This window comes from Chiloscyllium punctatum, chromosome 26, assembly GCF_047496795.1.
Source record: "Chiloscyllium punctatum isolate Juve2018m chromosome 26, sChiPun1.3, whole genome shotgun sequence".
NCBI classification, from domain to species: domain Eukaryota; kingdom Metazoa; phylum Chordata; class Chondrichthyes; order Orectolobiformes; family Hemiscylliidae; genus Chiloscyllium; species Chiloscyllium punctatum.
This window is the reverse complement of record NC_092764.1, coordinates 77,363,637-77,379,568: the sequence shown is the minus strand read 5'-3', so window position 1 is coordinate 77,379,568 and position 15,932 is coordinate 77,363,637. Positions and strand designations below refer to the sequence as shown.

General features: G+C 39.3%; 1 protein-coding gene across 2 annotated transcripts in view; it reads right to left on the bottom strand.

The window, feature by feature from the left end:
* Positions 1-13,088, bottom strand: part of cfap263 (cilia and flagella associated protein 263) — a 47,781-nt gene extending 34,693 nt beyond the window's left edge. For both annotated transcript variants that reach the window (XM_072547706.1, XM_072547704.1), the window contains exons 1-2: positions 12,970-13,088; positions 504-627 (exon numbers count right to left, since the gene is read on the bottom strand). In XM_072547706.1, coding sequence (XP_072403807.1) covers positions 504-627; positions 12,970-13,079 — 234 coding nt within the window. In that variant the 5' untranslated portion in view covers positions 13,080-13,088. The remainder of the gene's footprint in view (positions 1-503; positions 628-12,969) is intronic.
* Positions 13,089-15,932: the final 2,844 nt, after the last annotated feature.

The following is a 15,932-nucleotide window of genomic DNA, read 5'->3' as shown; positions in this document are numbered from 1 at the left end:
ATTGTGGATGTACACAGGGATGAGGGGTGGTGTGATTTCCAAGGCACATACTACTTATAATGAGTTCATAGACAAGGATACCATTTCTTCCATATGTTCAGGAAGTGAGCAATATTTCTTATTGCCGTCATGTTATCAAATTACTATCATCTAACTCTTGGCAGAATTTAATATATTCATGCTTTAAAAAAGCTGTAAAATATAACTGATCCTTGTTGAGCTCAAATTCAGATTCACACTCCTTCATTACACCAATAACTTGGGCCAACACTCAATGCAGGAATCCAAGCAATGATAGATAAATCACCCTGTAAACCCAGAACTACCACTTTTCTTAGTCACCCAAAAGTACGACTCCAACAAAATATAAGCAATCAGGCACCATTGTGTCTCTATCTAAAATTTTTATGTAATAAAATTTTACTGCAGATATTTCAGGTCCACTTCTTTCAGATTTTAAATATTATAATCAGAAAGTATTAATGTTGCTTTTTGGCTACTACCTGTGCCAACTGGGCTAGTTCCTGTGCTTGAGCTTGGGCTTGGAGGGCCAAATCCTTGGGCACCACACGCTCATAGTACTTATCAAGCATATCAGACTCAATCTTCAAGGCTTCATTGGAAATACTATATATGGAAATAAACAAATCACTGATGTACACAGATTGGCAGGGCTTTATAAAACAAAGCATGGTTTACACAAGAGGTTGTGAGCTGCTCAGACTGTACAAAATTGAACATTTAGTTAAATTCTACTTCATCACAATATTTCAAGTCCTCTTAAATATTACAATATCAGCAAGTTCACCATGTCATAATTTCATATATTACATTAACAATAACTTTATTAAACCTAAACTGATTGATCAGGATTTGCATCTTAGATTTACAACTGATTAAAGACCTTAAAAGAAAATCAACCACTATATGACTACAATCAAAATTACTACCTTTCCAAATCATAATAGCACTGATTCCTAACTAATTTTATAAAGTCAACTTGATTTACTTGATATAGGCAAGTTTAACATTAGATCTGGTGATTAGTGCTTGCTAGGATAGGTAGTCAAAGTAGTTGAGTAGGTAAGGTTCAAGAATGCCTTAGAAACTTAAAGAGGTTGAGATTTTTCTTTGCAATTTTAAAAATTAACAATAAATCGAGCTAGTCAATCTCTTGTGACGTTGTGATTACACCTTCCAGCCAATGGTGATCCAAGGCAGGAGAGTGTAATCACAGCAAGGGTTAGTTAATCTAGTCAGTTTTCATTTTAGATATGAATGTCAATACTTAATATTGAATAAGTTGACAGGAAATGTATAAAGGCATAAGATTTCTTCTTTATTGCCGATTCATGGTGATTCAGCCAAGGAGTGTCATTGATATTGTTACAGTGTGAGATGTAATGAAACATTTACTAGTTTTAAGCTGTGATCTTTATTTAAAATAAAATGGAAGACCATGGAATGGGGGTCGTGAAGTCATACTAAACTCTGCCTGGAGGGAAAAGGCCCAGGCCAAAACCTATCGAAAGTTAAGTGCCAGCTTGTACATGTTTCACAGAAAAGAGGAGTAACTATTGTTTTAGACACAGATTCTCAGACACAGAGACCCTGAGAGGAATACCAAATACAGCTATTGCTGTGCAAAGCAGGGGAAACGATGATTTTCTGTTAGTCAGTAAGTAGGATATCAAGGAATACTTATTTTCTGTTTATAGCAATAAAACTTGGGGATACAAGGACCAGGAAGTTGCCTGACTGAGCCTTGGTTCTGGATGTCAATTTAGAGATACTCAGGGGATTGAGGGAAACTGCTTTCAAATGGCACTGGAAAACTCACCCTGGTGTAGCAATGTTACAGCACAGGGTAAACCACCCCTGCTAATTTAAACCAGCAACACAGAAATGATTTAACCCATGCTGTAATCTGTCAAAATTCAAGAGGCCAGGAACTATCCCAAAGGTCACTATTTCAAGTAAAAATTAACAACTTTATTTTTTTATAAGTCGAAGAGAATAATTAAATGAACAACTATTTACAATTCTTTTCTCTAACCTATCTTTTACTTTCCCTTCTATAGTACTGGTCCAATAAAAATCCCAATTAAGATTTACAAAAAAAAATCAAATTACAAAACCAGCCAACTATCAAATCTTCTCTTTATATCTTGCTCTGTAGATTTGCTCTCCAGGTCAGTGTTGATATTTTTTTTCTCTGTGCAAACTCCTTCTCCTGATGGGTACCTCTCAGAGAGTTCTTACTAGCAGCCTACATCTGTTGGTCTTTTGGAAGTTGCCAGTGGATCTAAAGAAAGGGAATTCATGGAATGCTTACAGGATGGCTTTTTGGAACAGCTTGTCATGGAGCCCACAAGGGAGCAGGCTATTCTGGACCTAGTGCTATGTAATGAACCAGACTTTATAAAAAATCTTAAAGTAAGGGAACACTTAGGAAGCAGCGATCATAATATGGTAGAATTCAGTCTGCAGTTTGAAAGAGAGAAGGCAAAATCGGGTGTAATGGTGTTACAGTTAAATAAAGGTAATTATGAGGGCATGAGAGAGGAACTGACGAAATTTGACTGGAAGCAGAGCGTAGCAGGGAAGACAGTAGAGCAAAAATGGCAGGAGTTTGTGGGTAAAATTGAGGACACTATACAGAGGTTCATCGCCAAGAAGAGAAAGATTATCTGGGGAGGGATTAGACAGCCATGGCTGACAAGGAAGTCAGGAAATCTATCAAAGAAAAAGAGAGATCCTATAAAGTGGCCAAGAGCCGTGGGAAATTAGAAGATTGGGATTACAAAAACAAACAGAGGATAACAAAGAGAGAACTAAGGAAGGAGAGGATCAAATATGAAGGTAGGCTAGCCAGTAATATTAGAAATGATAGTAAAAGTTTCTTTCAATACATAAGAAACAAACGACAGACAAAAGTAGACATTGGGCCACTTCAAACTGATGCTGGAAGCCTAGTGATGGGAGATAAGGAAATAGCAGGAGAACTTAATAAGTACTTTGCATCAGTCTTCACAGTGGAAGACATGAGTAATATCCCAACAATTAAACAGAGTCAGGGGGCTGAGTTGAGTATCGTTGCCATTACAAAAGAGAATGTGCTAGAAAAGCTAAAAGGTCTTAAAATTGATAAAACTTCTGGACCTGATGGGCTACATCCTAGAGTTCTGAGGGAGGTGGCTGAGGAAATAGCAGAGGCGTTGGTTGAGATCTTTCAAAAATCACTGGAGTCAGGGAAAGTCCCGGATGATTGGAAGATCGCTGTTGTAACCCCCTTGTTCAAGAAAGGATCAAGACAAAAGATGGAAAATTATAGGCCAATTAGCCTAACCTCGATTGTTGGTAAAATTCTAGAATCCATCATTAAGAATGAGGTTTCTAAATTCTTGGAAGAGCAGGGTCGGATTAGAACAAGTCAACATGGATTTACTAAGGGGAGGTCATGCCTGACAAACCTGTTGGAGTTCTTTGAAGAGGTGACAAGTAGGTTAGACCGGGGAAACCCAGTGGATGTGGTCTATCTAGACTTCCAAAAGGCCTTTGATAAGGTGCCACACGGGAGGCTGCTGAGCAAGGTGAGGGCCCATGGTGTTCGAGGTGAGCTACTGGTATGGATTGAAGATTGGCTGTCTGACAGAAGGCAGAGAGTTGGGATAAAAGGTTCTTTTTCAGAATGGCAGCCGGTGACGAGCAGTGTCCCGCAGGGTTCAGTGTTGGGGCCGCAGCTGTTCACATTATATATTAATGATCTGGATGAAGGGACTGGGGGCTTCTAGCAAAGTTTGCCAATGATACAAAGTTAGGTGGACAGGCAGATAGTACTGAGGAAGTGGGGAGGCTGCAGAAGGATCTAGACAGTGTGGAAGAGTGGATTATTGGTGCTGGAAGAGCACAGCAGTTCAGGCAGCATCCAAGTAGCTTCGAAATCGACGTTTCGGGCAAAAGCCCTTCATCAGGAATCATCCACGAAATGGCTGATGGAATTCAATGTGAGCAAATACGAGGTGTTGCACTTTGGAAAAAAGAATACAAGCATGGACTACTTTCTAAATGGTGAGAAAATTCGTAAAGCCAAAGTACAGAGGGATCTGGGAGTGCTAGTTGAGGATTCTCTAAAGGTAAACATGCAGGTTGAGTCCGTGATTAAGAAAGGGAATGCAATGTTGTCAATTATCTCAAGAGGGTTGGAATATAAAAGCACCGTTGTGCTACTGAGACTTTATAAAGCTCTGGTTAGGCCCCATTTGGAGTACTGTGTCCAGTTTTGGTCCCCACACCTCAGGAAGGACATACTGGCACTGGAGCGTGTCCAGCGGAGATTCACACGGATGATCCCTGGAATATTAGGTCTAACATATGAGGAACAGCTGAGGATCCTGGGATTATATTCATTGGAGTTTAGAAGATTAAGGGGAGATCTAATAGAAACTTACAAGATAATGGAGCGGGTGGACACTAGGAAATTGTTTCAGTTAGGTGAGGAGACTAGGACCCGTGGACATAGCCTTAGAAATAGAGGGGGTAAATTCAGAACAGAAATGCGGAGACATTTCTTCAGCCAGAGAGTGGTGGGCCTGTGGAATTCATTGCCGCAGAGTGCAGGGGAGGCTGGGATGCTAAATGTCTTCAAGGCAGAAATTGATAAATTCTTGATGTCACAAGGAATTAAGGGCTACGGGGAGAAAGCGGGTAAGTGGAGTTGAAATGCCCATCAGCCATGATTGAATGGCAGAGTGGACTCGATGGGCCGAATGACCTTACTTCCGCTCCTATGTCTTATGGTCTTAACTGTTCAATTTCTTTTAAGTTTTATACCCCAAAGCACTGGATTGTTTCATTGGTTTTAATATTGTCAAAATACTAAATTCGAACTGAATTGGAGTTCAGTATCTTGGGGCATAATTTAAACAGATTGGCTGAACTTGAATTTGTTTTTGTCTCATAGCAACCAGGTACTGCTAGCTGCTGAACCAAATGTTACATTGTAAATTCTTCAGCACTCTGTGTGCTTGCTAAGTCCTTCAACTCTCTTAAAGGTACAGTACACCTCCACCCCTTCATAATACCTCCCTGTTAAGAAAAAAAGAACCATCATAATGAAAAGATGGCTTCATTTTTTTCTATTCTTTAAACACATTACCATAACATCTAGATAACTTTAATCTAAGTTCACCTTAACTTCTTCCCATACATTATATATGTATATATAAATAACATTGGATAAATACAAATCTCATCTAAACTTTATAGTTAAATCTGTGATAACACATCTGCAATTACATTCTTACGACCCGATACATGTACAATTTTTAAATTAAAAATCTGTAACATAAGACTCCAATGAAATAGTCTCATATTCTTGACTTAAAGTGTTCTAAGAATGTTAGAGGATTGTGACCCTAGTATACAATCATCTCCGACACATTGTTCATGCTATGTATATTAAAATGTTCTAAGTCCAGTACCAAACTCGATAGTTCTTTTTCAATTGTGGAGTATTTCATCTGGTGGATGTTCAGTTTCTTCAAAAAGTAACCAACTGGCAGTTCAATCCCATCCTCATCTTCCTGTAGTTGTACAGCTCTAACTCCAATGTCAGTAGCATTGACGACTTTAAAAGCGTTTGGAAAGTCTGAAGTAGCTAAAACTGGTTTGGTGGTTAATATTGATTCAAATGGTTGAATGCCTCCTTGCATTGTTCAGTCCACTGAAACTTTGAGCTCTTCTTCAGCAAATCAGTTAATTGGTGCCACTACACTGCTGCAGTTTGGAAAAAATCTTCCGAAAGAATCCGCTGAGTCCTAAGAATCGAAGCACCCCTTTCTTTGAGGTTGGTTGTAGAAATTCCTCGATGGTCTTCGTCTTTGAACTCCATGGGGTCAACCTTCCATGACCGATGTTATGTCCCAAGAATGTCACCTTTGCTTTCATGAATTCAGTTTTGTTTAAGTTTATTGCCAGTTTTGCTTCTCGTAGATGTTTAAACAGCTCTGCCAATTGTACCACGTGATCTTTCCAGGACTTACTAAAGATCACTACATCGTCCATATAGACTGTACAGTTTGTTAACCCAGCCACAACTCTGCTCATGAGCCTTTGAAATGTGGCAGGCACATTCTTCATTCCAAAGGGCATCACTTTAAATTGATATAGCCCATTTGGGGTTACAAACGCAAAAATTTATTTCGCCTCTCTAATAAAGGTACCTGCCAGTAACCATGCAATAAGTCCAACTTGGTGATGTAACTGGCTTGTCCGACTTTCTCGATACAGTCTTCCAATCTTACAATTGGATATGATTCCGATTTTGTAACGGCATTGACCTTCCGATAATCAGTGCAGAATCGTTGAGTCCTGTCCAGTTTGGGAATGAAGACAATTGGCAAACTCCACTCACTGTGGCTTGGTTCAATGATATCCTCGTTGAGCATGGCCTCCACCTCCTCTTGGACCTGTCTGGCTTTGAAAGGATTAAGCTGATAGGGGTGTTGTTTTATAGGAGCAGTATTTCCTACATCCACTTCATGTACAATAGCATTAGTCTTCCCCAACTGATTCTTATATATGTCCTTATACTGCAGTAACAAATCTTTTAACTGCGATCTATGCTCATGAGACAGATAGCTTACCCACTCCCCAAGGACTTCTTTGGTTTTTAATCTGAGACACATCAAAATCCACATCATCTGGATTTGATTCCTCACTCTGCAGGGCTGTTACTAACATCTATTTCTCCAGTCCTTTCTCTCTAGTATAAAACAGGTTTAACATGTTCACATGACATTACTGTACCTTCTTTTTTCTATCTGGCATCTTTATTAGATAGTTCACCTGACAACTTTTTCTCAATTTGATAGGGACCCCTAAACCTGGCTTTGAAGGGATCTCCTATCACTGTTAACAGTACTAACACATTATCCCCTCAGGAAAATGTCCGAGTCTCAGAGCTTTTATCTGCCACCTGCTTCATTCAATGCTGTGCCTTCTTTAGGTGCTGTTTAGCTATCTCACCTACACGATTTAATCTCTCCCTCACTTCTGATACATAATCTAAATGTGAGATCTCCGATTTTGGTCCTGTCAATTTTTATTTAATTAATTTAAAAGGGCCTCTCACTTCATGCCTGAATATTAATTCAAAGGCAGTGAAGTGAGTAGATTTGTTTGGGGCATCTCTAATGACAAACAATACAAATGGGATATCTTTATCCCAGTCATTCCAGTAATCCTGACAGTATGCTCTCAGCATGCTCTTCAAGGTCTGATCACACCTTTCTGAAGCTTCCTGGGATTCAGGATGATACACACTGGATTTAAAGTGCTGTATTCCTAAGCAATCCATAACCTTCTTAAACAGCCTAGCAGTAAAATTTGTCCTTTGGTCCGACTGAATTTCTCTGGGTAGTCCATACCACGTGAAGAAAGCTACTAACTCCTCTACTACCCTTTTTGCCTTGATACTCCATAATGGAATTGCCTCCAGAAATCTGGTAGACACATCTATTATGGTTAACAAGTACTGGTTCCCACTTTTAGTTTTCGGGAGGGGACCTACACAATTATAACCCACGTGAAATGTTCTTCAAATGCAGGAATTGGCAACAAAGGTGGCATGTATGACGTGTACGACAAAAGTTAACCACATCTTTGTGCATTCCAGGCAAATAAAAATGTATTTGTACCTTAGCCTGAGTCTTTCGTACCCTTAGGTGACCTCCTACAGGTAGTTCATGTGCTACCCGTAACACCTCCTGTCTGTATTCTACTGGTAGCACAATCTGATGCACTTCAGTCCATTTCTCCTCTGCACTAACCTCCTGTGGTTTCCATTTCCATCTTATGATTTTATCTTTCAGATAATAACCCTCTGGAATATTCTTGGCCTCCTTTTCAGAGTACACATCCATATATATATCTTTTATCACCTTGTCTTGCTGTTGCAAGTCCCTTAGCCTTTCAGGACGAAACACTTCTGTCTGACCCTCTGCTTGTTCAGGTTTTTCCTGCACCATTATGTCACACAGAGCGTCTGCAAACTGAAACTTAACTCCTTCATCTTTCTCTTTACTTTTCTCTTCATGTTGTGACTTATGATAGTGGGATCTGGTGACTACACAGTCTAGGAAAATACCAGGATATTTCTGTTTTAATTCCTCAGTTTCTTGGTCTTCCTTCGGCTTCTCCACAACAAGAGGTGTCACTCCCACATTGGATTCTGCCAAATCATTCCCAAGAACAAACTGAATTCCTGGAACTGACACTCTGTTGATCACTCCCAATGTAACTTCCCCAGTCTTCAGTTGGCAATCCTACCTGATCTAACATAGGGGAACACTAAATTTCTGTCCATCTATCCCACAAATAACCACACTCTCAGGTAAAAGATCAGAAAGAGTGCATATTCGCTCATCCCTTACTATTAGCAACTGGTTAGATCCTGTGTCTCTCAAAATTATAACTTCTTGTCCTTCTCCCCCTGTTCTTTCTGAGTAAGCTTGACCTACAGTGGTGAACTCTGTGTAGAGATCAGGTACTAACTCCATATTCAGCCCCTGCCTAGGCTGTGCACGCTCCTGCAGCTCCGCGGCTCTTCTTGGGGTCTCCTTTACTACCTTCACTAATACCACTAGCTTAGCTCCTTTTAGCACATCTTTTCCCACAGTGCCTTTCTTTAATGACCAGCACTGTAATTTTACGTATCTCAATTTACTACAGTGGAAACACCTGAGGCCTTTCACCTCCTGTCCACCTTCAGGCTCCTTTTTTATGTGGTAAATTCTTACCAGTGTTCTCTACTCTTGGTTTCATAGTGTAGGATCTCCCTTTCTCCCAACTTCTATCCCTCTCAGGACGAAATTCTGGCCGGAAGCTTGTCTTATGCACCAATATGTATTCATCTGCTAATTCTGTTGCCCTTCCCACCTCCTGAACTTTCTGTTCCTCCACGTGAATTCTTACCATCTTTGGAAGTGATTTTTAAAACTCCTCCAGCAGAATAATCACTTGTAGAACCATAAAGATCTTATCTATTTTTAAAGCATGCATCCTTCTATCAAAATGACTATGTTTAATTCTTTCAAACTCACATAAGTTTAACCTGGTTCTTTCTTTGTGATTTTGAACCACTGTCTATATGCTTTTGGTACAAATTCATAAACACTTAAAATAGCCTGTTTGACCTCTTCATAATCTCTCTTTGCTCATCTGACAGTGTGGCAAATACCTCACGAGCTCTGCCTACCAGTTTAGTTTGAACTAGCATTACCCATAAATCCTCAGACCACTCCATCAGCCGAGCCAATTTTTCAAACGAAATAAAGAAAGCTTCAACATCTTTCTCATCAAAATGTGGCCGGGTTTTGACATATTTGTATATATCACTATCTTCTCTTTTAATCTCCATCTTGTTAACTTGACTTTGCTGCCTGAGTCACAACTTGTCAAGTTCAAATTCTCTCTCTCATCTCTTCCTTTCTTCTCTCTCTTTGCTCAGGTAAGAACCTCCTCTCTTTCCTTTCCCCCCTCTCTTTCTTCTCTCTCTTTCCTTGTCTCTCTGTTTATCTTCTAACTCCATTTTCCTCAATTGTAATTAGTTTTTCTACCTCTAGTGTACTTGTCGGTTTCTTTGATACACGTGTTTGAGAACTCCCTAACAATTTCAGCTTTAATTTTGTCCTTGATTAAATCCAAATCTAACTTATTTGCTAATTCTTTTTCTTTCCTTCTAAACTTTCTTGGCAAATTTGAGAATCATCTCCAAATTCCAGAACCTCTTCAGCAGTTTTAAGAGCCATTTCTCTCACTTCTAATTTAATCAACCACAAATCACAGAAATTAAACAAATTGTCTCACCTACATTTTATTTAAAGATCTAGGACACCCAACTGCAACTGTTTAATTCTGCTAGGATTTTTTGTACCCCCAAATCTATTTAAATCTATCTACACCAGTTCAAATCCTGGATGAACCCCCAAACTGTTACGACACAGGGTAAACTCCCCCTGCTAATTTAAACCATCAACACAGAAATAATTTAACCCATGCAGTAATCTGTCAAACTTCAAGAGGTCAAGAACTATCCCAAAGGTCACTATTTCAAGTAAAAATTAACAACTGTATTTATTTTTAAAAAGTCTAACAGAGAATAATTAATTAACAACTATTTACAACTCCTTTCTCTAACCTATCTTTTACTTTCCCTTCTGTAATACTGTCCAATAAAAATCCTGATTAAGAATCACAAAAAACAATTCAAATTTCAAAACCAGCCAGTTGTCGAATCTTCTCTTTGTATCTTCCTCTGTAGACTTGCACTCGAGGTTGGTGTCGATGTTTTGTTTTACCCTGTGCAAACTCCTTTTCTTGACAGGTACCTCTCAGACAGTTCTTACTAGCAGCTACATCTGTTAGTATTTTGGCAGTTCTCCTCCAACTGTTAAATTGTTTTAAGTTTTATAACCCAAATCATCAGATTGTTTCATTGGTTTTAATATTGTCAAAATACTCAATTCAAACTGGATTGTAGCCCAGTATCTTGGGGCATAATTTAAACAGATTGGCTGAATTTGAATGTTTTGTCTCATAGCAACGTTGCTTGACCAAATGTTACATTGTAAATTCTCCAACACTCTGTGTGCAAGCCCTTCAACGTTCTTAAATGTACATTACACCTCCACACCTTCATAACAAGCAACACAAAGAAGTACTGCTGAAAAACCAGCAGGAGTGTGGGATTTAAGTTGCAAGGCTACATAAATGCTGATAGAACTAGTTTTCATATATTAGTTGCCTTTAAGTAATTTTTAGTCTGTCAATTTTAATTAGTGTGTTACTGAAAACATCTTAAATATTAAATCTTTGCAATTCTTTATCAGTAGCTGCATCATTCATTTTTCTTCATTGTCTGTATGGGGATCATAATAATCTGAGCATAAAACTGAACATAGTCACAAATCAAAAGTGATTAAATTAATTACATTACATTTTGAGATTTTTACTGGTGCTTTTGTGTTGTAATTGACAACCTTGTTCATTTTTCCACGGAAACTAAAGAGACTTTTTAAATATATAAATCCTTTCACCCATATTTAATTTTTAATACCTTTTTAAAAGTCTCTAATATCATGCAAAGCATAATATGACTTCTGAACATTGATTGTGATGAAGGTGGAGGGGTATCTCTTAATCTCATGATTTAAAGTATTGCTTTGTGACTTTCTAAGGTTCCTCTGTAAACTTTGAACTTGGCTGTTTTGTGCTTGTTCTTGAACACATTTGGCTCTTCTGTCATACACAGCTGCTAGGCACAGTAAACATCATAGTTATTATCAAGAAAAATGTGATTACTGCTTTCAAAATTGAGCTGTTTAAAAACAAATTAAATTGTAAGAGAACAGAACATTTTTCTTTCCATAACTCTTAGCTCTGGCAACTATTACCAATTACAAAGATTACAATTTCTAATTGCCAAAGTACCAAACGATAATGAAATAATATAATTATAGATTGTATGCTTCAGAATGCATTGTTTTAAAAATGAACTAAATTGCAAAGAAGTCCTTGGGAAGATGCAGTAGCTGCTACACTAAAGAAGCAAAAAAAAAGAAGTGCTGGCAAGACATAACATCCAATTATATTGTAATGATGTAAAGGTGTGTTACAAAGCAGGGTGGCTCCACTTTCCATTCTATTCCATAATTTTTCGAAGAATACTAAAAACATAGATGGCCATCATGCTCCTTGCATTTAATTTTATCTATGTATCTATTTTCCTTCCATATTTCTTGAGATCAGTCTTGAAAGCTTCAGTTTCAAAGTATCTTCAGCCTTTTGTGGGAAGAAGTTCTTGACTGGTACTACTACTTGTGTCAAAAGAGGAGAGCAGATTCTCCCTGTTTGCCTGTGCTTAGTCTTCTAGTCAACACTGCTGTTCTCACCAAAAATGAATTAACTGAAGAGCCCTTTAATTGCTGCTGAATTTCTGTGGCTATGCACATAGTCTACACCCTGTGCAATGTTATCTGTATGTCTCTGTTTATATCTTTTGTTCTGTACATCTTTGCTCACTATGCCTGTACTGCTTGTAAACAAAACTTTTCACTGTAGCGAATTTTGAGAAGATTTATGGCTCAGGTTGAGGTTCTGGATGTAGGTTTGCCCACTGAGCTGAAGGGTTCATTTTCAGACGTTTTGACATAGGATAAATAGACAAAGTCTTTTCCCTGGGGTCGGGCAGTCCAGAACTAGAGGGCGTGGGTTTAGGGTGAGAGGGTAAAGATATAAAAGAGACCTAAGGGGCATCTTTTTCACGCAGAGAGTGGTACGTGTATGAATGAGCTGCCAGAGGATGTGTTGGAGGCTAGTACAATTGCAACAGTTAAGAGGCATTTGGATGGGTATATGAATAGGAAGGGTTTGGAGGGATATGGGCCGGGTGCTGGCAGGTGGGACTAGATTGGGTTGGGATATCTGGTCGGCATGGACGGGTTGGACCAAAGGGTCTGTTTCCATGCTGTACATTTCTATGACTCCAAGACTAGTTAACATCTTCAGTGAGCCTTCGGACAAAGCCTTATCCCTTCACCTGAGATCATCGAAAGAAAGGGAATGTCATAGTTTTTGAAGTAATTACTCCCCCCCCCCCCCCCCAACACACACAAAAATTCATTGCATTGTTAATAGAGTGGCCCGCGACGCTGGAAGGATGCCACTAGCACGGCGCTAGCGCAATGCCGACTTCATTGTAGCTCAGCGCGAATAACCGTCTCATTTTTTTTAACATTTTCGGGTTGGATTGACAAAAACAACATTAAGGTGTATTCTGGAAATTCGAAATAAAACCTGGAAAAGAAAGTTCTGGAGACACTGAGCAGGTCTCCCTCCAGGGGCCACCACCAGCAATTCTCTGCTTTATGAAGGCACTTTGTATTCGCATTTGTTAGGAGCCGGTACCTGATCTTTTTCACTACTTCCTCGAGTTGCGCAAAGGTCAGTTCATGGATGTTTTCTTCCAGGTGGGCATCGAGATTGAAACTTGTGTCAACACGTAAAGTGACCGCCATTTTTCCTGGGATCGCCCTCCGAATGTTTACAGCCGTCTCCATGGAGACCAGCTCAGAGAGCCGCGCAGGCGCAAAGCCGCATCAATGTGGACTTGCTGAATGTGCGCGAACAAAATCCCGGAACTGCGGCTGCTGCAGATGCAAAACCAACAGAGACAGAAATTGCAAATCCGCTCGCAGTGATTTAGTGCATTGGCATTTCCTATCATCGCATCAAGTTATCGAAAGAAATTACCAAAAGACTTCTATTCTTTTGTTAAAAAGGGGACGTGTTCAATATATATGGAATCCCCTACAGTGCAGAAAGAGGCCATTCGGCCCATAGAGACCACGTTGACCATCTGAAGAGCTTCCCAGCTGGACCCCATCCCACTCCTGTAACTCAGCCTCTCCTTTGGCTACCTCACCTAGCCTGGACACAATCCACATAACTTGCACATATTTGGACCAAAGCACCCAAAGGAAATTCACGCAAACTCCACACTTTCACGCAAATGTGCAATCAAACCCGGGTCCCTGCAACTGTGAGGCAGCAGTGCTAACCACTGAGCCACCATGCCACTCAAAGACAGAGGAGGGTTTTGGTCCATTTATCTCTGGATTACAGGCCAGCCGCACTCCTGCTGTGCCACTCTGCTCACTATAGTCAAGGTAAAGCAATCGTTGTCTGAAGTCTCGTTAGGGACAGAAAACTGATAATGACTTACAACATGAGAGTCACCACATCTCAGGCAAGGGTAGAGGTTGAGAAGGAAAGTCCTTTGTGATAACCTCAGCTGGTGTAGGAAATGAACCTATGCTGTTAATGTTACCCTATATTACAAACCAGTCTTCTGGCCAACTGAGCTAACTGAGCCTCATTGTCATCCAAGCCAGTGCAATTTAATGGCTTTATATATTGTAGTATGGAGACTAGGTTCGTTGCAGACTAAATACTTTTGAAGTGCAAGGATGACCTAAACATGTAATATTAACAACAGTATTGTTAGCAATCATTTCAATCGTGCAAATATTAGTTTACATTGTTATTGTAGGTATATGGTTCCTGTTCTGGGATTACAGAATGTGAATGTAGAAAGTAGAAGATGTAATTAGTAAGTTTGCAGATGACATGAAAATTGGCGGTACTGTTAATGGTGACAAGGATGTTCTCAGACTACAGTCTGATATTGGTCAGCTGATAAATTGGGCAGAGCAATGGCAGATGGAATTTAATCTCTAAGTGTGAGGTGATGCATTTTGGGAGGTCTAATAATGAAAGGATATACACAATAGGTCCCTAGGGAACACTGAAGAACAAAGTAAACTTACTGTACAAACCCAAGATCCCTGAAGATATCAGGACAGGTAAACAGGATGGTGAAGAATGCATAGAGGATGCCTTCTTCATTAGCTGGGGTAGAATATGGGAACAGGGAAATCTTGTTACAACTTTATAGAACATTGTTAGGCTACAGATGGAATTCTGTTTGCTGTTCTGTTCACCGCACTATCAGAAGGATGTGATTAGACTGGAGAGTGTGCAGAGTAGATTCAGCAGAATGTTTCCTGGGATGGAAAATGTCAGTTATAAGGAGAGACTGAATAGGCTGGGTTTGTTTCCCCTGGACCAGAGGAAGCCGAGGATGATTTGGTTGAGGTATGCAAAATTATGAGAGGAACAGACAGAGTAGATCATGAGAATCTCTTCCCGATGGCAGACCTATCTCAGACCAGAGGGCATAAGTTTAATGTGAAGAGTAAGTGGTTTAGAAGTGATCTGAGGAAAATTTGAACTTCTGTGATCTGAGTCAACACTTTCTGGTGTTATAGACAAGAACAAACCCCCTTAAAACGTGTCAATAACCATAACCTTTTCTCATTTTAAAGGCAAGTGTCAGGCATTGCGTCCTGGATGCAATTTGATTGGTCAAACTATCAGGCTTGAAGCAAAACACCTTTTATTTGTACACTACATTTAAAATACTGACAAACTAAAAAAAAATGAAAATAATTGGCTTAACTGTACTTCTATCAAATACTTAACAAAATAATAAATACTCATTAACTGTTCCAATAGATTAACATTCTTGGCAAAGGCAAATTCAATAAAATAGATTGTGTCACATGCAATTCCAGCAGCAGAAAGAGAACCCCGGTTTTTAGCTGTAACAAAGAAACAGAGATGTAGCATCATTCGCAACCTCAACAACTACTGACAGCTAAACTAACATTCCTGGTTCTGTGGGTGCTTGACTTCAAATATTCAGGCTACTTCTTTTGTTCCACCTATAAAAAAAAACACCCAAGACCTCACAAGCTGTTTACTTTATTGACTTGAAGCAGACTGCTCAATACCTCTGTCTCAACCTCTTTTCATGCAAAAAGGACAACATACACTTTGTAAAGCCATGGTAGCATCACATTGGATGTCGTCAAATCTGGATGACATCCCTCTAATTTCTGTTTTTCTTTAATTTCAATCTTCTCTGTACTAATTTGTATAATTCATGGTTTTATAAGGGCAGATGCATTTTGCATGTAATGTGTTATTCTGCTGCTGAGATTGATTAGTGTACAAATGTGACAATGCTCTAAGGGCTCCAGGAGCGGTAAATAGTCAAATCCTGAAGGCAGTTAGAGGTCAAAGTCTTACTGGAGGTGAAGTGGTTTTTTTGTAGATTGGCAATGAGGTGTTATTCTAAATTGATGATGAAGGACAGGAGAAGGTTCTAAAATTATTGATTTTCTTTCTTTTATTCAATGCATTTGCCACATTGAAGTCGAATACCTGATGACTGATGGATACACATTAAATGCGAGATTTTTATATTTACTTGATGATCAGCTTTGGCGCCGCTTAAGGTGAGTCAG